We start from the raw sequence: 23185 nt of genomic DNA, 5'->3' as shown, positions 1-23185 counted from the left end.
CTTTTTATTGAACCACCTGGCATTCAACTGTTATCGCTGTTGCTATCTAGCAAAAGAAGGGATGTGTCCACCTGTTACTAAGCTGTTCGTGGATTTGTCTGACTTTAGTGAATGTTGATGTTGCTAATAATAGATCCAAACAGACCCAAAATCTGATTGACAAAGGAAGAATTAACTGCTGTCACTTTTTCATTCTCAAGTCATTTCAGATAGTTTATACATTAGTATGGCAACAAATGCAGACCAATTTATGTGTATCTCATGGCTGATCAAAATGTGATTAATTTCTCTGAAAGAGATGATAAAGGATTTTCACAAGCAACAAGTAAGTCCTTGTTACCCTCACGAGGGAGAACCGTCATTATATTCCAACATCAATCATGGTCCACTCGGCTTCTGGTACTTTATTTATATAACTTTATTTTTTTAGTGCATGTTTTAATTATTTTGATGGGGACTGTTGTGGGGTTATATGTACCCTTAGAAAACTCCTTATTAGGTTGTGAGAGATGAATCCGTTCTCTCCAGAGATCTGGAAAATTGCCTACTATCTAGGAGAAATGCAAATTGGAAAGATCAACTAATTTGTTTTATTGGCGATAAGTGCCACACTATTAACATTATCATTTGCCTATGTGTAATGAATATGGTTTAAACATCTAGCTCCATGACTGTAATCTGCTGAATTTTTCTTTGATTGGTTAAATGTGTTGCCACATCTGGTCCCAGAGATTGGTTAGATTTCTAGATCTGCAATTCCTAACCCTTTCAATACTTAATTTTAAAACGTTACAAAATGGTAGGGTTATGAACAAACCAGCGTGGAATCCCCATATCTCAGCTTTGTTTGCTTGTATTTTTACACACTTTTTCCCTTTGGGGAATAGCGGGAAACATTTGAAGGATTAGCATGCTGTTTATCAACCTCCTCGATCCACGTAATGAACATTCCTACATGGCCAACAGGTCCTGGAGTGCGACTCAAACCAGGAGCTTCTGGCTCAGAAGGGGGCACTACTTGCTGAGCTACAAGGACCCCCTTCAGAACTTTGAGAGAGCCATTCGAAACATATTTTCCCAGAAGCGCTGTAACATTCTGCTCTTGTTACTTTATTTTTTTTATATAATATTGAGTGTTTAAGGGTCACCGTGCTGGAAATGTAAATAGCTTCCAGAGCATTTAAAAGGTCTACTGGGTTGCAATAATACCAGTAAGACTGTAATTTAGGACTGAAAATAACCATTTCTGGAGAGTAGTAATCACAGGTTAGATTGGAAACTAGCAATGTGGCAAATTGGTAAATTGCAATTTTTTTTCTTTGCAGCAAGAGGTCTTGGCAGTCAGTGCTCCTGACAATATAACTGGTGGAAATAAGGGAATTACTTCTTTGGGCTATTCCTCACATCTCTGGCGTAAATGTTGTTCAAGTACATCTAATGTAAAATATTCTATAGAGTATAGGCATAATAAATATGACTATTGACTCAACTTGACAACAATTATAAGGTCACAACAGATACAAAATATTTTAAACCAAACACTACATTTCTACACATTGGTTTATGATGTGATATCCATAACTGTACACCAATAAGGTATGAGCTACTGCGTAAAGATATTTTGTATTTAAAGTTTCCTGAGCATAAAATATTGGCACATGACCTGTATTATACAGCGCATAATCCTGCTGACCTAAAGGTTGTTAATATCTAGAAATCCTATTCAATGAAACATATTATGGAAAAAAAAATACATTTCCAGAGAGTAAGCTTATTCAATCCCACTACCTGGATATTCATTGTTGCTGTTTATATAAATACCAGTTCTAGAGAGTGCAGTAAGCCAGGGGATCTGCATGAAGCCAGTGGCATGTATGCCAGCTGTATTTCTGCCAGATCATTTTTGACAATAAGTGAGTTCCAAAGTGTCCCATCTTTTGCAAAATAAGTTTTACACTTTGTCCATGTTAGTCATATTGCATGCTTACCTATTATTGAAACAGAGTGCTGTTGAGGGTTATATTGACAATCTCTTGGTTTGCAGAATTTAGCTGTTACTCAGAGTTGCATTATATAACGCTCAGGGTATTGCACAATTGAGCTCACTTCTGAGCTTCTGCATGAGTGATGGGGTGTGTGCTGCATTGAGCAGCGTTAAAGGTTGGTGGAGTGGTAGGCTGGAGATGTCATGTGAAGATGCATTCACTGACGTTGACCATCCATTTGGAGTCATTAAATCTCTTGTGACACTGTTGCCAGGTCCCCTCAGCTACAAACTCAGGGAGTTGATCTTCCTGGTCACCTGGCCCCCGCCCCCTTCTGAGGATTACCTTTGAGGATCTCCTGCCCCTCCCTCTTCCCAGGACCCATGGTGTCTCTCCTCTTGCCCACCTGGATCATTAATGCCTCCATCCATCACTATGGACCCCTCTGCCTGCCTTGATGTCCACTTTGAAATCATTTACATTGCATCTATACTTTTGTGCAGCTTCCCTTTAAAAGACAGCCTGCCTTAAAGAAGAGCAGGCTAGGGGTACCACATGGTCTGCAAATACATTGCCAGGGCCTCTTGTTCAGGACCACACACACAGCATTTAGGAGTAGAAAGCAGCAAGGGAGCTGCTCGGGCCAACATTACAATCATTCAGATGTGATAGCTACACAAAGTTTGCATGTTGCACACATCAATCTGATTGGTCACGGGCATGTCCAAATCATGACCCCTGTGCCCAAAAAACAGAACTAACCAATTGCTGGCCCATAGGCTTGGATCTTAACAGGGGCAGTTTGCCTAAGTGGCAGTACAGTGTTTCCTAGCTTAACCTGGCTTCCAGAACAGGCCATAGGAGCAGGTGAATCTGACCCCCCCCCCCCCCCCCCCCCCCCCGATCCTGGTCGGAGATGGATCTCTAGGGAATCTAACCCCTCAACTTGCTCCCTGACCCAGTAATGAGAGAGGAATGGTGGGCTCATTCCTGGATGACTCTGTATAGGAAGGCGTGCCTGATAGGGTGGGAGCTTGGAGGACCATATGGGAAATACCCCTGCTCCACCTGGTCCAAAAGCAGTTCTCTATAGGCACTTACTTTCTTCCCCGCAAATGCCCTCACCTCCCTTCAGCTATCGGACTTCCAAGACCTGCGAGTTACAGACAGCCGGTCTTTTTTGAAAAAAAACCTGACAGCAGTTTAAATTGGAGGTTATCAGCTTCATTAAAATATTTTAATACACAGCCCATCTGCTATGACTGGGTTGGCTGCCCACCCCTTGTTTGTTAAACTTATAGTGGACGGGTTGGAGGTGAGTTTCAGATCTTAACCCCACCTTACCTGTTTTTTAGATGATAAAGCACATCCTCTATTTTCTAAACAGTAATCTTGATTATCATTATTGATGCACATTTCTGCAGAACTCTTTTATTTGCTCACAGGATTTGAGCGTTGCTGGCTGGGCCAGCATTTATTGACTATCCCTTAATGTCCTTGAGAAGGTGGTGGTGAGCTGCCTTCTTGAATCACTGCAGTCCATGTGGTGTAGGTACACCCACGGTGCTGTTACGGAGGGAGTTCCAGATATTTTGACCCAGCGACAGTGATGAAATCTCTTAGGTGCCAAACGTTACAATAAAAGAGGTTTAACTAATGTATCCATTGTTAGCGTTTTTCCATTTGGTTAATAATTCCCACTGGACTTACTTAAAGCCATTATCAATCGGGAATTGTTTTTACATATACTTTGCTAACATTTAAAATGAATATATAAAGTATTGGTGTTTTCTAGATATCCCTTTCTGCTTTTTGTTTTGTGGGTATGGGATTATACAAATACCAGTATTTTAAATAACGTACAAGTCTAATCTTATATTGGGCTGATTTTAAAAACTAGACCAACTTTGTTTTTGTGACAGTTGACGACATTTTGAAAAATTTACCATAACTGCTCTCCAGGAGGAAAGTGTACATGATCATTGCGTGAATTTTCTTTTCGTTCCCCTCTCTGAGTTGTTGCCTTTTAGTCTAGGCTCAATAGTGGGGCTGTAACATGATCTTAGCTTTGTTTTCATATGTTGTCTGTTGACCTTCTGAAGAATGCTTGCGTTAGCTACATTGATCAATCCGTATAGCATACCGTCATTTAGTGAAGAATTAATGTTTTCAACCTGAAGACTCCCTTGAGCCCCTTTCATGAAAGTAAATCAATGTCCTTCTTAATGTTGTCCTCGGGGAATAGTAACAGCATCATCAGAAAAGGCTGAGGATTAAAATATGGACCAAAATGCTCGTAAAGTGACAGGTTGGGTAACTAGATAAATATATTTTGATTTACTTGGAGCAACACTGTAGATCTTTTAAAAGTTTGACTTGCCTTACTCTAAACTTCTGAATTATAATTTGAGCCCAATATCTCGCGAAAATATTTAAATACTATGGGAATTAATTAGTAATTATGAATAAGTAAGGAATTCAGACAGAAATATTTTATAACAAGGCCAATGGATGTATGGTATTACCATGGGAGGCAACTGGATCAAATCGCATACCTGTAAGTGATTTCCGGAGGTAATTAGTTATGTTATGGAGAAGATACTGAGCTCTAATGAAATAAAAAAAATGGAAAGAACATATTGAAGAACTAAATACAAATGATGAAAAACCTGAAATGATTGAGCTTGAAGAAGAGAGCATTGTTGACATTGATTTCGTTGGACCAGAAATACTAGGGAGTGAGATAAGAGCAGCAATAAATGAGCTGAAGGTTGGAAAAGTGGCTGGAATAGATGAAATACCTGAAGATACAGAATCTGGTGTTAAGATTGGTGGGGTGGGTAGGGTGCAAATGATAACATCAGTTAGATTTCCTGATGACAAAGCATTTGTAGCAAGCAGAGCAGAAGGTTTACAAGAACTAGTAGATAGATTAGTAACAAGGGGCATGAACTTTGCAATGAAAGTTTACATTGGCAAAAACGAAGTGATGCATATCTCAAAATCACCAAGAAATATTCATAGATTCATAGAAGAGAACAAGAACAGGTGCAAGAATTCAAGTATTCAGCTGCTCTGGTAGGCAGAGACCTGCCTTGAGCCCCTCTAAAAGTGATGTGGTGCTGCCTGTGAAGCCTGGCACTGGTGACTGCGAGTGCTGCCTGAAGCAAGGGAGGCAAACAAACCTCAAAGTCCCCAGCGCAGTGCAGCTGGCCAGGTGCGCATCACTTATGTACGGTTGTGAAACAGGTCGGTGTGCAATCACACCCACATGGTCGTATGATCCAACGTGGGGGGTACGATTTTGGCAAGCAGGGCTTAGAATGAGATGCTAAAGCGTTGAAATTAGATTCCTGACGTGTGGCAGTGGGAAAGGCAGCCTGCCATTGACAGGTGGAGCGGACGATCGCAAACTGGTTTCATGACAGCGTGAAACCAATTTTTGGGCTTCTCGCCATATTGTCGTTGCACCGTCCCCCCCTAAGCTTGTCTTCAGCCCAATTAGAATATTTACATATCAAGATCACATACGAGTTTGGAACAGGAGTCGGCCAATTGGCTCTTCAACTCTGCTCTGCCACTTGACAGTGCCTGATCTGATTGTAGCCTCAACTTCACTTTCCTGTCTACCCCTTATACACTTTGACTCCTTTGTTAGTTAAGAATCTGTCTAACTCAGCCTTAAAAATATTCAATGACCCTGCCTCTATTGCTCTCTGAGGAAGAAAGTTCCAAAGACTCATGACCTTCTGAGAGAAAAACAATTTTTCCTCACCTCCGTCTTAAATGGGAGATCCCTTATTTTTAAACCATGACCCCTAGTTCCAGTCTCTCCCACAAGGGGAATCACCCTTTCAGTATCCACCCTGTCATTTCCCCTCAGGATCTTATGTGGTTCAATAAGATCACTTCTCGTTCTTCTAAACTCCAGTGGATACAGGCCCAGCCTGTCCAACATTGCAGACAAGGTATGGGGTCAGGACTGGGAAAGTATCAAAACATCAGGTATCTGACCCTGATTTGAAAAATCAAGCCAATGGTTTGTATACAGAATTGTTATTGGATCAGTGGGCTATATAGTTTAATGAAGTGACTAAGGATAATTGACTGTAATGCGGAAAAATGTTTACATTTTAGGCATTTCGAGTGGAGGCCACTATGTTTTGGGATTTGCTGCACAATTACTGCTGCTATGAATGTGCTGAAGTCACCCTGTAAATAAACCTACATTTATTTTCTGTCTCGTTTACAATAATGTATGCTGCATGTGTGTATATGTATATCTCTGATAATTATTCACATTTAACCTATTTGAGTAAAATTTGTATTCATTGTTAGCTGCACAGAGAAAGTTAGATGTAGCTGTTTTGCAAGCCAAGATGACTATCTATGTTTATAGCTGTGGTGTTCTGTTTTTGGAATCAAAATATCTTTCTCAGATCACTTGTAGATTTTACATGTTGAATTTAACTTGATTGTACAATTCATAATTTTAAAACCTGTTCTCACCCAACTTGGAGCTGCTGGAAAATACAATGCGCACCCACAATCAGCACCCCCCCCCCACCACCCCCCACAACCCCCCCTCCCCCGCACACTCGCAACCTTCCAACCCCACCTTTCCTTGGCAAAGGTATCAAAGTTGGTTGTAACACCTGTGCTAATTCAGCACAGAATAGGGGCTAAAGGTGGATCACCCTGGTCTGCCTGGCACAGTTCCTCACTGGGTAGTAGATTTATCAACTGATGTGTCAGGACTTTGTCCAATATGTCACTTTGGGTCTTTTCCTCCTTTTTGTGTGGATCTGATTGAGTCCAACATGAAAGCCAAGTCTCCCCATCACTGCTCCTGAGAACCTGGTTATCAGTCACTATTCCTTAATGCATTGCTGCTGTTGTCTCTGTCTAGCAGCCATAATTAACCCATAATTTACAGGCCAAGTGTTCCAAGACCCATCATGACCTCCATGTTCCAGCTCTCAGCTGGGGTCTAATGTACAATCTGCATCCTCAACTTGCATCCTCTCCCCAACTCAACCTTTCCTCCAAACCATACATATGCTCAATGCTCGCATTTCACCCTGTATTTTTCTGTTCCCTGTGTTTGACCAGGGTCCAACTATTATTGTGAAACGTTACTGTATAGACAGAGTGTTCAGCCCATGAAGTTAGCACCTGCTCTTTTTCTCCGATAAACCACTTAGTCTATTACCACTTGCCTGCTCGTTCCCCTTACCACTTAAGATACACATTTTTCAAATAACTGCTTCCCTTTTAAAGGGATCTATTGACTTTGCATCAACAAGTGTTTGTGACATCAGAAAACCACATTCTAATTTTCAAAGATTTTTTTCTGAATGTTCTCCTTTTCCTCTTTTGGTGATAGCTTAAATTTGAGCCTCTTGTTCCTGTCTTATTATTGAGTGGAAATAAGCCATCACTATCTGCTTTGCTGGAAGAACTCCAGTAGTCACTGCTTAATCTTCTCGATTCTAGGAAAAGAAGCCCTAACTTCTGAAATCTGCCTTCAAACTGTCACCCCTCATCCTTGGTAACAGCCTAGTAAATCTGTATTGTACCTTTTCCTTCTATAACGAATTCCCAAAACTATACATGGGAGAGAATTTTCCCCCCATCCGGGGGGATGTGTGTGGGCAGGTGCAGACCCAATCGGCGCCCCCGATCGGGTCCGCGCCGCCATTTTACATGGGCGGGCAATTAAGGCCCGCCCAGCGTGACATGTGCCCTGAGTCAGGGCCTACTCGCTTCCGCGCATAGAGCTGCCTCAGAGAGATTAGGTTAAGTTTTAAAAATTTAAATAAAGAAATGAAAAATGTTTAACACACGTCCCCTCATGTGACAGTGTCACATGAGCTGGGACATGTCAATGAACATTAATGAAAAAATCTATTTAATTTGTAAACCCTTCATGAAACCTCATCCCGCCGAACTGAAAACCTAAATGACGCGCGGTGACATCGGGACGCCCGCCCGACATCACCATGCATCATTTAACGCATCGGCGAGTGGGCCCTGCCCCCGCTCACCGACCAGAAAATTCTTCCCATGATATTCCAACTGCAGCCAAAATAAGATTGTGCAGAAGTCCAACATTATCTCTTTCTGATAAAAGCAAAATACTGCAGATGCTGGAAATCTGAAACAAAAACAAAAATAGCTGGAAAAACTCAGCAGGTCTAACAGCATCTGCGGAGAGGAATACAGTTAACGTTTCGAGTCCGTATTATCTCTTTTTGGTTTTGTATTCCATCACTGTAGACAAAAAACCAAAGATTGTGTTGCCCTATTATTGACCTACTGTACATGTGTCAATGCCTTTTTAATGGCCTGTGTATCTGCAGGCCAAGATCTCCCTGCTGCTCTATTCTGTTCAAAACCTCTCAAAATCTCTATTGAATGGCAGAGCAGGCTTGATGGGCTGAATGGCCTACACTTTTTTACTTTGATGTTTTGTGATTTCTTATGATCTTATCATCTTTCCACTTAAGGTGTATTCCCTATCCTTCTTTGTCCAGAATTCATTGCTTCAATCTCTGTGCATTAAGCTGCATCAGCCACATCGCCCATCTGTCCATCTAGCCTCTGTTCTCCTGCAGCCTTTCAGTTAGTCATATCTTTAATGTTGTTGACACATTTTGATATTGCTCTCTCAATTACTCAGTCCAGCTCAGTTATAAATATGGGAAATATAATCCCTGATAGAGAATCCTGTAGCGCATCATGTACCACATTTTTCCAGACTAACAAACATGCTTTTATCCAAATCCATTGCTTTCTACCCTCCAAACACATTCCCCTTCATTCCATTTGGCAGCATCCTTGCACAAAGCTCTTATTTCATACAAGGTACTACACACTTTTTGAAAATTCATATAAACCATAATCACTCTCTGTTCTCAGTCCTCTCGGTTATTTTACAAAAGACATTCAATAATTGTTTTTTTTGTGTATATATCCTCAAAAGAATGACAGTGAGCAGATTTTCTTCAGTACACCTAGATAGCTTACCAGTCTTTGTCTTTTTCACTTTGATGTTTTTTGTTTGACATTTATTTTGCAGGAACAACAGAGCGCGTTTGCCTGATCCAGGGAACGGTAGAAGCTCTGAATGCAGTTCACAGCTTCATTGCAGAGAAGATACGAGAAATGCCTCAGAATGTGGCAAAGACAGAGCCAGTTAGCATCCTACAGCCTCAGACCACCGTGAACCCAGACCGTATCAAACAAGTAAGTTACTAATAGCATATAATTTAAGAGTGCCATTTTGAAGCATTAGAGAGCGCAGTTGGTGGTAGGGGAGGAGTATGGCAACAAGTCCACTTGTCAGGTGACTAGTAGAACTATGACAATGATAAAACTTCAGGCCAGTTCAAAGAGATTGCAGAATTAATATGGCAGTTATCAGTAAATTAACAGATGAGCCTTTTTTGGCTACACAATATTTTGACGGGGTGATCAACTGATGACTATGACTCAGCCAGCTCCCACCACCATCCCAAAGCTGTGCTCATTAGTTATGTGAAATGAATGTTAATTTGGTTTCATGAAATGGAAAGAAAGCTAGGATATTTCAACCATGGGGTGAACAATTTTTGCCTACTTTTTTAATATGGCAATTTTTTGATCTATATTTAATTTATCTAAGCTTCAAGGTGTAAGAATTGCATTGACCAAGCATTATTATTAAAGGAAGATTGTCTGCAATGTTTTTGTACAAATAAATATGGAGAAAAGGGAAACATTTTTTGTATAAAAGAGGAAATATAGTTCCATGTAGCTTAGTTGTGCCTCTCACCTTCTTGTCTAGGCATTGATAGCTAGGTAAATCACTACCGCTTCATGAAACAATTAAGTCAGGAGCACACAATTTACCTCAGCATCATTCTACACGATGACTTCTAACTTTCCTGCTATTTCTGCAACTAGGACTAGATATTTTTTTCAGATTTGTGATTCCTATTTAGTACAGTATTGGTTCAAAGGCAATCATCCCTATTGAAACTGATTCCTACCTGGAACTTTTTTGTACTGAAGCATCATTCATTTCATGGTCTTGAATGTGCATGATATCCTTTGCAGCCTTTGATAATTGGTTCCTCTATGAAATCAAGTTCTGCATTTTTAAATTATCAATTGACATTTCTGAAGGAATTATTTTGAAGAATGCTGCAATGAATGAGAATTTTCCAAGTTAATTTGCAGAGCAGCACATGATGTAAATAATGTCAGACTGAAATTTTGAATGCATTCATTGTCTAAGCTCATTGCTTGAAGACAAAAGTAAATTACAGTTCTTAAATAGGGATGCTGATCGCCGTTAAAGTTTCAGTACCCTGTGATTCATTTCAAAACTTTGTTTTAAGGAAATTTACACACTCGATAATTACAAAAGAGCAACACAGCAGTGTATGGCATATAGTACAAGTTCAGTGCCTTACGGATATGAGGCTACAGCACTCAATATACTAGACTTCCAGTCTCATTTATACCATTGTGGAGAGCCAATGAACAATGTCCAGGAGAGAGGTTTATCCTTGGTTGCTCTTACTGGAATAGTAGCAGTCTGGGATCAAGCTGCCTGCCTCCTCAGCCAGTTGCTATGTATACCTAACGTTATAGTTTATATGTTGTAGAAGTATAGTGTTTAGTTTTAGAAATGGAATTTTAAATGTACGTTCAGTGGGAAAAATCCTGTTAGGCATCTAGAGGCTGGCAAACCACACAGACCTAAGATAATTACAATTCGAAAGGTAACTCGTGTTTACCAAATCAGGTCACAGCTAAAAGGATGAGAGTCATAAAACAGGAGGTAGGCTTACTTAGCTTAAGAACTGGAGACATGATGTCTGCAGCTATTCCATTAGTGATATGAGTTATTCATGTGGTTTCCCAGAATTAAGGAAAGCTTCAGAATCAAAAGGTACCTAATTTGCATTTCTGCCTGGGAACAGGCCATGTGTGTCACATTGCCAAGGAGATGGTGGAGTTCAGTGAAATTCTTTGTGTTGAATTTATCTGGCGTAGCCAGCAGGCAGGATTGGTTGATGTTTGGAAAGCAGCTAAGAGACCGTGTCAGCTGTGGGTCTTTTGTAGCTTGTAGCTCCTTGGAAGTTGAGGGATCAAGCCAGGTCTACTAGCTTGTTGTAGTTGAAGTTCTGGAAATTATCAGCTTGGTTGCAGTTTGAAACCATAGCAATGTGCTGTTGGAAACCAAGGGTGTTTTCTGATGTTTTAAGTCACTGCGCAGGAGTCACAGGGAGGCTTGCATTTGAACTGTGGAATCCAGAGTCTGAGGTTGACAAAGAAAAAGTAGGGGGATTGCTTAGCCAAAACTAATGGAAGGACCCCCCATGAAATTTTGTACTTTGGAGAAATGCTGGAAAACTGACGAGAAATCCAAGTGAATTCCAGAAAGCCGTGATTTTCCTTTGGGTTGGTCCCAGAGAAGAAGCGAATGAACCTTAAAGGTTTTGTTAGAGATGGGAACTCTTGGAGGGCAGTAAAAAGTAGAACTGAGTTTATAGCATAAGTCTTTATAAGCTATAATGTTAAGCTGATAGAGTTTGCTTTGTTTAATTCTTTTTGATATACAGTAAAGTCTGTTTTTGTGAAAGTTGTGAAATCTTGCGGCATAATTCTGTTGGTTAGTTGCTGGGTGTTCAAATTTCTTCTTTAAATCTCAATGGTCCCTAACAGGATTATAACATTAGGAATATTCAAACTTGGGGAACTGGCAATAAGACTTAGAATTTCTCTGTTAAAAAACTTGAATAATAAGTTGCAGGTCAAAAGCCACATGCGTTTTGGAGATCTGTCTGTGTTACTTAATGTAAATACAAGATCACAAATTGTTCATTAATAATCTTGAATCAGTGATTTCTCCCTGTCAGCCTTAAAACATGGAATACCTTTTGGCACCATATGTGCTGTAATATGCCAATTTTCTGTCCTGTGATTTGTGCCTAACCAAGTAACTATCAGAAGCAATTTACAAAAGGTAAAAGTAAACTTGTGTTAAAACTTGTTCTTGAGATGAAAATATTTACATTCTCGTATTGGGAATTTTCCAACTTCTGTCAAAAGTCAGCCACATTTCACAATCATTTGACTGGAAGTAGAGATTAACTAAGAAAGTTAAGGCATTATTTGTGATTTTGTATATATTTTAAGTATAAAAGTTCTATGCATAGCAATCTTACCTGCAATGCACATTAACAAAAAATGAGGTTCTTTCAGAGAGAGGGGTTAAATAGATTGTAAAATATGCACAGTATAAGGAACAAACGGAGTGAATTGGAGTTGCAAATTCAACTTGGAGGGTAGGACATGATAGCCCTTACTGAGACATGGCTATCAAATAGTCAGTACTGGGGACTAAGCATGCCAGGTTATAAAATCTATAGGAAAGATCAGGAAAATGGTAGAAGAGGAGGAGTAGCTTTAGTGATTAAGGAACTAAATACTTCAGTGATTGAAGATGTAATCAGAGGTAAGCAAGCATTGAAGACATAGGCATTAGATAGAATTAAAAAACAGAAAAGGATTTAAGACAACAGTGAGAGTTGTGTACAGGCCCTCTGGTAGCAGCTGTGAAGTGGTAGAATGTATAAATGCAGGGATTAGACAAGTATGTAACAAAGACAGTGTGGTTTTAATGGGTGATTTTAACTTTCCTGTAGACTGGGATAAGCGGACTTTTTTTTATTTATTCACAGGATGTGGGCTTCGCTGGCTAGGCCAGCATTTATTGCCCATCCCTAGTTGCCCTTGAGAAGGTGGTGGTGAGCTGCCTTCTTGAACCGCTGCAGTCCATGTGGTGTAGGTACACCCACAGTGCTGTTAGGAAGGGAGTTCCAAGGTTTTGACCCAGCGACAGTGAGGGAACGGCGATATATTTCCAAGTCAGGATGGTGAGTGACTTGGAGGGGAACTTCCCGGTGGTGGTGTTCCCATCTATCTGCTGGTAGGACAAGAGCAGCAGATAGATGGGAACACCACCTACACCACCACCTGTACACACAGAAAGATGTTGAATTTTTCAGAATAGTTTTCTGCATTAGTATGCCCTGGAACCAACAAGGAGGAACGCTATTTTAGAATTAGTGATGAGTAATGAACCAGATTTGGTTCACAGCCTAACAGTGTGCGAATATTTATCTGATAGCCATTATAATATGGTCGAGTTCAACATAATTTCTAAAAGGGAGAAATGCAGAGCAGCTATTAAATTTCTAGATTTAGGTAATGTTGACTTCAGTGCAACAAGACGGTCTACTGTGAACTGGGCAAATCTGTGCATTGGTAAAATGACAGAGCATCAGTAGGAGATGTTCAATGAATAATTAAATGTGATGCAGAACTAGTTTATAGCCCTAAGGGGAAAGAGTTATACTTGCCAAAAAAAGAGCCAAGGATAACTAAAACTAAAAGAATAGTCATACAAAAATGCACAGATTCTGGCAGTTACAAAAAGGAAGTTTGAAAAGAAACTTGCAAAGGATATCAAAATCATCAAAATGTTTTTACAATTATGATAGAAAAAAGTGGATGGTGAGGAGAAATGTAGGCCCTTGAAAACTGATGAAGGTGATATTGTTGCTGAAAATAAGGAAATAGCAGGCATGTTGAATAATTACTTTCAGTATTTACAGTAGAGAAAGAGGATGTATTGTATGCCCAAGGAAACTAATATTGAATCAGTGATGGGGTTTCATCAAAATTATTATGAGCAAAATAAAGTGAGGAAGAAAATAATGGCAATAAAGAGTGACAAATTCCCAGGACTAGATGGTTTCCATCCCAGGGTTTTAAAGTCGTTGAGAATGTTGGAGATACCCTACCTGTAATCTTCCAAAGTTCTCTCAATTCAGGAACTGTTCCTTCAGATTTGGAAAACAGTGCTTGTCACCCTGAATTTAAGAAAGGTGAAAGAGGGAAATCAGGAAATTATACACCAGTTGACCTAACATCTATTGCTAGAAAATTGCTACAGTCCATAATAAAGGATAGGGTGACTGGACACCTTGAATCTTCAGGTGATCAAAGGGAATCTGTGGATTTGTATAGGATAGGTCATGTCTGACAAACCTGATAGACTTTTATAAAGAAATGACCGAAATAGAGGACAGCAGAATGTCCGTGCATGTTATTTATGTGAAATTCCAGGAGGCATTTGATAAAGTCCCTCATAAGAGACTGTTAGTTAAAGTTGAAGTTCATGGAATCAAAGGCAAGCTAATGACCTGGTTAGGAAATTGACTGAGTGACAGGAGAACAAGAGTAGGGTTAATGACTTAGATGATGGGATAGAAAGCCAAATATCCAACTTTGCTCATGACACAAAGTTTGGCACCATTGTAAGCAGTGTGGATGAATGCATAAACTTTCAAAGAGATGCTAGTAGATTAAATGAATGGGCAAAACTGTGGCAAATGGATTTCAACAGAGGCAAATGTGAGGTCCTCCAGTTTGGACCTTAAAAGGGATAGGACAGAGTCCTTTTTAAATGTTAAAAACTAGACTCAGTGGACTCCCAAACACACTTAGGTTTCCCTGTACATGGATCAAGAAAATGTAAGGAACAGGCACAGAAAATATCAATCAAAAAGGCTGGTGGAATGATGCCCTTTATATCTAGAGGACTAGAAAACAAGATGGTAGAATTTATACTACAACAGTACAAAGCCCTAGTTAGATCACATCTGTTCAACTCTGTGCTTAGGAAAGTTGTATTAGCCTTGGAGGAAAAACAGTGAATGATATCTGGACGCCAAGGCTTAAATTCCAAGAGAGATTATACAACCTAGGTATGTATTCCCTTAAATTAAGAAGGTTATTGGGTGATTTGATCAGAGTTTTTAAGAAGAACAAAGAGGGTAGATAGAGAAAAACTATTTCTGCTGGCTGGAAAGTCTAAGTCTAAGGGGGCAAAGTGTAAAAGTTAGAGCCAGACCTTTCAGCAATGAAGCTAGAAAACATTTCTGCACAAAGAGTGATGGTAGTTTGGAACTCTCTTCCACAAATTTGCAATTAATGGTAGGTCAATTATTAATTTTAAATCTGATAGATAGATGATAGTGGGTAAACTTTTGTTAACCAACTGTCTTTGGGACATGGAGCAAAGGTGGGTATATGGGGTTAGGTCACAAATCAGCCAGGATCTCATTAAAATGGTGGAGCAAGCTTGAGGGACTAAATGATCTACTCCTGTTCCTATATTCCTAAAGAGAATGCAGTTACTTTTATACTGAGGTGCCACCTCCCTCTTACTGATGACAGACTAATAGACCTAGGAATAGCTGTGTCCATTGGTTTGCTAACTCTGATTGAGTGTTTAATCATGTAACATTTGCCCACAGTTTACAAATATTATTGCATTACTGTTCCAAAAGATGGTTCCCCTGTCATTAATTGTCTTTACCACGGTTTGTGCTAGCAGTTGTATGCGCAGGATGTTTCAAGAACTGGGCAGCTGTCCGCAAGCAGCCAAAGGAAGTGTGCAAGGGCTCTACTTTTCACCCACACTGCTAGCAGCAGTGCCTGTGAGCCTCATCCTTCATTTCCTGGATAGTCAAGAGAATTGCTACCCGTAGCTCTGTCCAAAAGACACTTATTTGTAGGAAGGATGTGACCCCTAATCAAGTTTTATAGCTCAGCCTCCCAAGCATGGTTGTGCATGGTGCATGGCTCTGCATTGAAGCTGGTGTCCACTGGAAGAGGTAAAACCAACAAATTCTGCACGAGGAAATTACATTTGTATTTGCAAGCAAAATCTCCAAGCTCATTGTTGATATAAAACAGGAGACAGGTCAAAGTAACTTGAATAAAGTGTAGTATCCCACCAGGTAGTCTGTATCACTGCTGTTATCTTTAAATTTGGGACCTTGAGACTATACTCTATGCAAAGTGGGCAAATTGATTTCTACGTGCTGACCTTTGGAAAAAAGGAATTGAAGTATTTATTACCTCCAACAGACCTTGGACCTCAGTCTTTTTTTTTTGCTTTATGCAACCAAATGTGTAGCAAAGGGGAAAATTAAGTAACTATTTTCATGCAATGTGAATTCAAAAGGAATTATCTGCGTTTGGTGTTTATGTGGGATGGCATCAGTGCGAAGAGAAAATTAAACTTTGACACTTTTTAAGTTACCAAATTCCAATCATGGTACCTTAGTATCTTTACAGCACCAATATTGTAAATAATGGCCAGAATTTTCCAGCTAGACCCTCCCCGCCCATCGTGGCAGGTTCCCACACGGTGAGGCCAGCAAGCCATTGAAATCTCCGTTCACATTGTCAGGACTGGAAGGTCCCACTGGCTTGAGGGGCTGGAAAATTCCGGCCAATAAGTCAGAGTGTCCCGGTGGGAATGTTGAGGCCTTGTGATTGAAGAGCAGTTGGACTAGCGGGGAAGTAGGCACAAACCTCAGGTGCAAGGCATTTCTTTTCTCCCAGATTGTTTGCAGCAGTGCCTGAAAGACCCACCTTCCACTCCAGGAGAGCCACGGACAATTAGGAAGGGTTGGCGAACCATTTAAAACCTTCAGCGAAATGGTGCGTAGGCAAATGGGTAAAGGCACAGGTTGCAATCCAAAAGTTTGCACGAATACCACCTTATAACAGCTGCTGCCGCCACCAAAACACAAACAGCTATTATTTGAGAAAGGTGCTGCTCTCACAGTTTAATGTGATAACTGAATCCTGTCTGCCCCATGCTGAATGTGCAGCATGCCAACCCATTAAAGCTCTGTCTCCTTCTTGGTGGGGCACACGCATTGTCCATCAACTCAGTTTTCCAGTTTTCTTCAGGGCTGCTCACAGCAGTGCCTGAAAGATTAACCAGTCATTCCAGGAGGCGCCTGAACCATGTTTTCGTTTTGTTTTAATTTTGAGTCAAAGTTTCCCATTTTAGTTGATTGTTTATTCCTCATGTGAAATTTTGTGTCTGTGTTGAAGTCTGCCTCTGTGGATTGAAATTTTTTGCTCTAATAACTATTTTTTCTTAATGCAAGGTAGATTTATGTCTTGCTTTGTTTTCTAAATTCTCTTCTTCTGATTTAAATTATATTTCTCAACCTTGTCTTGTTCATCTTATTTCTTCTATTCTCTACATGTAAGTGATGCTGAAATGGCTTCACTGCCTAAATGGGGCAAGAAAGAGGTCAGAGATTGATTGAACCATTCATGCTGTGTGTGGCCATGTCTTTTTGCTACCCCTTTCACCCTCCCTCCTATAAAACCAGACCAGTCAACAAAACAGCCTTAGCAGGTGAAACTCAGAATGCACAAAACCACTTATAGATGTGGGTCTGTATTATAAAAACCCTCTTAAGTATTAATGGAACTTTCTTTTACCCTCCATATGAATACTTCACAAACCCCATTGCATATTTGGTGTTTGGCTATATCTAAGGCAAAGCTACCTGATTAATAAAAATGTGCAAATCTTACATGTGGAAATGTTGACAGATGTGACATTTTACAATTTAAAATATATTCAGTATAGTGCAAGAGGGATTGAAAAAAGTTATTTTCCCATTACAGAGTTCACTAAATAGGATTTTTTTTTGCAGACAGTCTTCCTTTAAGCTTTTTGAATAACATTTCGGCCATGCAAGAAAAACTTAGCAAAAGTGGCCAACAAAAAATGGTTTGAATGCAGTTTTCTGAGAAAATCAGATATACTGCTGTTGACATTTTTCCAAACTTAAAATGACTCTGAAATATATATGTAATAAGGTACCAGACATAAATCCTGTTTTGAGTTTTAAATCCCAAAAAATTATTCTGGAATACTGGTATGTTGATAATAAATTACTCTTTGACTTCGACTAATCTTTTAAGACTAGTTCAAGAATTTGAATATCTTCATTTGGCATGGCGTACTGACAATACAATATGATCATACCATGCATCAATGTATTTAACTTTAATGCAACTCTTTTTATTGTGGAGTCAGGTTTACGGGTTATTTTACGTATAATCAGTGTTAGACTCAGTACCGAGGAAAGTCTCTCCAGGCTCATACAACAGTCCTGGCAGAGATGATATCCTAAATTCCTTGAACTGTCGGCATGGTATATATGACATTTACTTAGCGTATAAATTGATAAACCCTTTATTGCAATTGTGACTCCAATTCAGAGGTAGATGCAGAAAATTAGTTTTACTGAAACGTGTACAGAGAAATGTTGTTCAAACTTAAAGAATTTGCTCAAAATTATTCATGATATTTGTTCATGCTGAAAAATGCTGTGTACTTGTTCTGTTCCATTTTTGCTACAGTGGGTAGCAATAATTGAAAATTATTGAAAAATGGTCAACCTAGTTAAACCTATTGAATCATCACATTGGCACCATAATTTAAAATGTATTGACGAGAAACAGAATATTTCTCTAGACACCAGCCCTTCATCGTAAATCTCATCCATCCTTCATTGGCATGAGGTGGCTGTGGATAAATAATTATGGAAATAATGCCTAAAATATTAGCCAAAGTAAGCTACCTTGGACTGTTTGGAATTTATTGCATGGGATTGTTCAGTATAAGGCTTAAGGTTGGTGATTTCCTCCTGAATTGCTTTATTCCCAGACATTGCCATCTTCCCCAACTACCACCAAGTCCTCTCCATCTGACCCCATGACCACCACCAGAGCCAATCAGGTACAGTATCATCTACCATCTACACCATACTTTCACAGGTATAGAGAACATTGTACAGCTACATTGCGAAGGAGAACTTTCCTGGACTTGAATATTTTGTAACAGGTACACTCGTTAATAACTAGCTTTAGAGTAGACAAGTGTGCTAATTCCACAGCAAAAAATATGATGCTGTTTATTAAAGAACATCCTGAAATATTATGAACTTTCCTTTTATTTTAACTGATTAACTTTCTGGTGAGAACAGAAAATGTGTATTTGTCTTGTACTTTTTTTGTTTCCAGCTTTCTCTTCACTAACCATTTTGCCTTTTGCCAGAAGTAAACCATCTGTCTGCTCAGCTGAATGTAACATGAAGATGACTATGCTAGTTATCTAAACTAGATTAGTTATTATTACCATTGTGTATCATGATGTCACTCCTGTGTCCTAGCTAACCATTTTGTAGGTGACACAGTGGACACGTTCCAATGTGTTAATGATGAATTCACCAAATGTTTGGTATTGTTGTTCCGGAATGAGGTAAGACCAGATATAAGCTTTATTGACAATGCAACTTGTGTCTGTGTCTGTGTGTGTGTGTGTGTGTGTGTCTCACTTCCAAAAATAAACCAGTAATTTAAAATTGGGAATCATTGTAGTCTCATAATTTATGGAGCTGATAAACCTGTATAGCAGTGTTTAGGGTGGATTTTATTTTTGGGACCTAGGCTTCAATCAGTGTGGAACCAGCAGGAGTCCTCTCACTTAAAGCTATTGAGTACAAAGTGAAATGACATTGGCTGATCGCAGTGCAGCTGAAAGATTTTATTTCGCAATGTGAAAATACCTTCATTCAGCATCATTTGATGCTTAATCCACAGCTTTGGTTGCTTAGATCCTTAGATGTGGTAGAGCACACAAAATGGAAATTACACCCCTGTACAGGAGGGGATTGCTTTGTTGAGGTAAAGAAAACGGCCTTTAATAGAGCAATTCAAGGCTGCATTATATCTGCTCAGTGCTGCACAATACCTAAAGGTGTTTGAAACATTTAAAATTGAAAAATGTTCTGTATCCATTGGGTTCAAATTATACTTTGATATCCTCCATGGCCACCTCTCCCTATCTCTAATATCTTCCAGCCCTACAAGCCTTCGACACCTCTGCACTCCTTCGTTATGGCCTCTTGTGCAACCCCGAGTTTAATCGCTGCACCACCGGTGGCGGTGCCTTCAGCTCCTTAGGCCCTACGTTTTGGAGTTCCTTTCCTAAGCTTCTTTCCCCTCTGTCCCTTATGACATTCCTTAAAAGTTTTGTCCAAACTTTTGGTCATCTGTCCTAATCTCTCCTCATACAGTTCAGTTACAAATTTTGTTTGATGACACTCCTGTGAAGCACTTTGGGATTTTTACTATGTTTAAGATGCCAAGTGAATACAAGTTGTTGCCATAAAATCCAATCTAGTGCATGACCCTAATGGCATAATGTATAAAAAGGTCCCTGGTTTTGTTTTCTTCTCAAAAGCAGCATTAATCCTATTATTGTAGAACCTTCTGCAACAAAAGCAGTCATGGAAAATACTATCCAAGTACATATGAACTGTCTAGCTACAGTACCTTTCTGCAATGTTTTATTTTCCCGCTGGTTGCCAAATTACCTGTTTCTGAAGATGAATGCTTTTAACAGTATAGAAATGGCCATAATGTTTGCTGTTAATGTCCACTATCAAAAGTTAAAAAATAAGAAAGTTACAGAAAATTGTACACTATTTATTAGAGTTAAATTTCTTTGTGCCATACAAAAATATCCCAATGACGCTTTTCTAACATGGCAATTTTCCAAATATATTACTCTTCTGTGCTGCAATTTATGCTCTTGAGGTGAATGGAACTGAAAACCAAGTTGCTACAATATATTACAAAGTTATTCCTTCTGCTTATCACAGTGTAAAATACATTTTGTTTTTCACAACTGTATCACAATATTGCAAAATTTCATCCTTAGTTTCAAATACTGACAAGGTCAAGGATTGTTCTGTAAAGTTACACACGATTGAACAATAGCTGTGTTGCATTGTAAAAACTCAATCCAAGCAGGGTGGTGATAACATTGTCTAACATCTGTGACCTGTATTGGAATGTTATATTGTGCATAAAATAAGCATTGGATGAGTAAGAGTGAAAGCTGAGATAACTCCATGCTGCTGTGCAAAATGCAGAATATTATCATGTTGTGTGGCGACCTTCTGTTCCCTATGTAAATGTGCATACATATGATATCACATGAGTCAGCCAAATTAGTTTCCAGTGCTGAAGAAATTGAATTTGCTGATGTTCCCAGGCCAACGAGATATTAACATGTACCTAAAAACTAATAAAATTGATGTTTCTTAAAATGTTTTCAAAAAATTAACAGCAAACCAGTTTTCTTAAGTTGTGTGTGTCAAAAGGCATTTTTACCTTGTTGCTCAGGCTGTGGGAGAGAATGGTGCTGAACTTTAAGCAGTGTGCTGCTCTTTTCCCTCTTTTAACTTGTAGGCTGTTTGTCTTCGTGAGAGGGCTCATGGGAAGACACCCATGTTTTCCAATCTCTGATCTTGGTACCCATGAGAAGTAGGCTCCCTGATGTCATTCCGAGAAGCGCAATTTACCTTACTCAAGTTATTATTGTACTATCATCAGTGGAAATAACGCATGCCTGCCCTTAAACATAAAGCATCTATATTCTGCATTTTATAAGGTGCTTTGTCAAGTGCTTTGAACAGTGACACTGCTTATAGCCAGGGTACTCTTCTTGACTCTCCTTGGATCGATGTGGAATTGTTTATCAGTAGCTGCTCTGAATGATTAAATGCTTTGATCAGTTTTTAAAAGTGAAGATAAACCAAGGGAAAAGGAGGTACGTGAATGCTGCAGTATAAATGTTAACAGAGTATCTGCAAACTGGGAATTATCGTGAGACCAGAACTTTCCCATGTAAAGTGTCAATTCCTAATCTTTTAAATCCCCTCCCAAATACAAGCTTTTCATTATTCATAACCGACAATCACAGTAATATGTCTTGTATTTGAACAGTGAGCAATCCCATCACTCCTACATACAGATTACAATGGAAGAATCTAGAACAATTTTTTTAGGACATCTCCAAAGTTGTGCAATGAGTAGTTGAACCATATAAACTAATCGCAGAGCCTCCGCGAAACTAATCGCAGATTCAATACTGATCCATGTGGAAAGAGATGATCTCAGGCAGTGTGATCGCTGGTGCATCACTATTCATTTCAGTGCTCTTGGTTAGGGAGAGAAAAACAGCTATCATTCACACTCCTGATGCAGACCTTTGTTTGAAATACATGTTTAGTGGATAAGACAGGGCCAGGTTCAGTTTGCCCAACAGCATGATGAACGTCACTATCAAGACTCACATGTATGTTGACCATCTTGGCAGGCTACTAAAAGGTGACTTGTGCCTGTGAAATAAACTCCATCAGAGTCAACACTTCCATGAAAGGAGGGGAGAATGTCTAATTAAGAGTGAAATGAAAAATAAGACTGATCATGCATTTTTTCCATGTTGCATTCCTTGTATCATTTCATATTTATTTCAAAGAAAATTGTTATACCTCTAGTGCAGTGACGGTTATCTTGGGATCTGTATGTCACTATCCACTGCAGATTTCAATATTACTTTTGAATGCACAATATAGATTTGTGTATTAAAATGCATAATTATAGAATATTATGGTATGCAAATGATTGCTTGGTAATACAGAACTTGAGAACTGAAAAAAGAGACATTCTGTCAAAGCTTTTCATCTTGCACTCATCAGGACAGATTCGCAAGAATACCAAATCTCAAAGGGAACAATGATTTATATTGCATTGCAAAACTCAGAACATAGTGTTTAACATTAGATGTGATTCTGTGATTGGACGACACCTGATAGACAATCCTATTGTGCTATTAAGAATTACACTCACAACCAACTTAAGATGATCAGTCAGGCTTGCAGTGTGGCTCACTTACGCATGCTAGAAGCCATGTATATTCATGTATGTCTTTTGCAAACAGAAAGACCCTGTCCACACATTGTGCCTTTTTCAACAAAACAAAAGCTTGGGGGACAGCCACCCCCTGGTTCATTGCCTTGATTGGAGTTGATTTGCCTGGTTTGAATTTAAACAAAAGCTTGGCAGTCAGCTACTCCCTGATTTATTCTCTATGGCAATGCCTCTACCAATCAGAGCCCACTTGCCAACTAGTCAGCACCCTCTTACCATGTAATATAAATGGTCATTTGCCCTTTGAGATTTGGTATTTTTGCGAATCTGTCCTGACGAGAGCAACATGAAAAGTTTCACCGTCATGTCCCTTTCTGTCAGCAATATCATGGTAGATTGGAGGCTTTCTCTATTGCAGTTTCTTTGACCCAAGTGCTGGTTTTATTTGGGGAATGATGATCAAACTTGATGCACTTGCATTACTGGAAATTGTTTCCACAATTTATGATGAATTGGGAGTCAGATATAAGAGT

General features: G+C 39.4%; 1 protein-coding gene across 3 annotated transcripts in view; it reads left to right on the top strand.

The window, feature by feature from the left end:
* Positions 1–23185, top strand: part of LOC144693399 (RNA-binding protein Nova-1) — a 272828-nt gene that overhangs the window by 173923 nt on the left and 75720 nt on the right. For all 3 annotated transcript variants that reach the window (XM_078563279.1, XM_078563277.1, XM_078563278.1), the window contains exons 3-4: positions 9067–9233; positions 18598–18669. In XM_078563279.1, the coding sequence (XP_078419405.1) occupies positions 9067–9233; positions 18598–18669 (239 nt within the window). The remainder of the gene's footprint in view (positions 1–9066; positions 9234–18597; positions 18670–23185) is intronic.

The sequence above is a fragment of the Cetorhinus maximus genome, chromosome 18 (genome assembly GCF_964194155.1).
Source record: "Cetorhinus maximus chromosome 18, sCetMax3.hap1.1, whole genome shotgun sequence".
Taxonomy (NCBI): domain Eukaryota; kingdom Metazoa; phylum Chordata; class Chondrichthyes; order Lamniformes; family Cetorhinidae; genus Cetorhinus; species Cetorhinus maximus.
The sequence above is the reverse complement of the archived record's forward strand: the minus strand, read 5'-3'. Positions and strand labels throughout refer to the sequence as shown.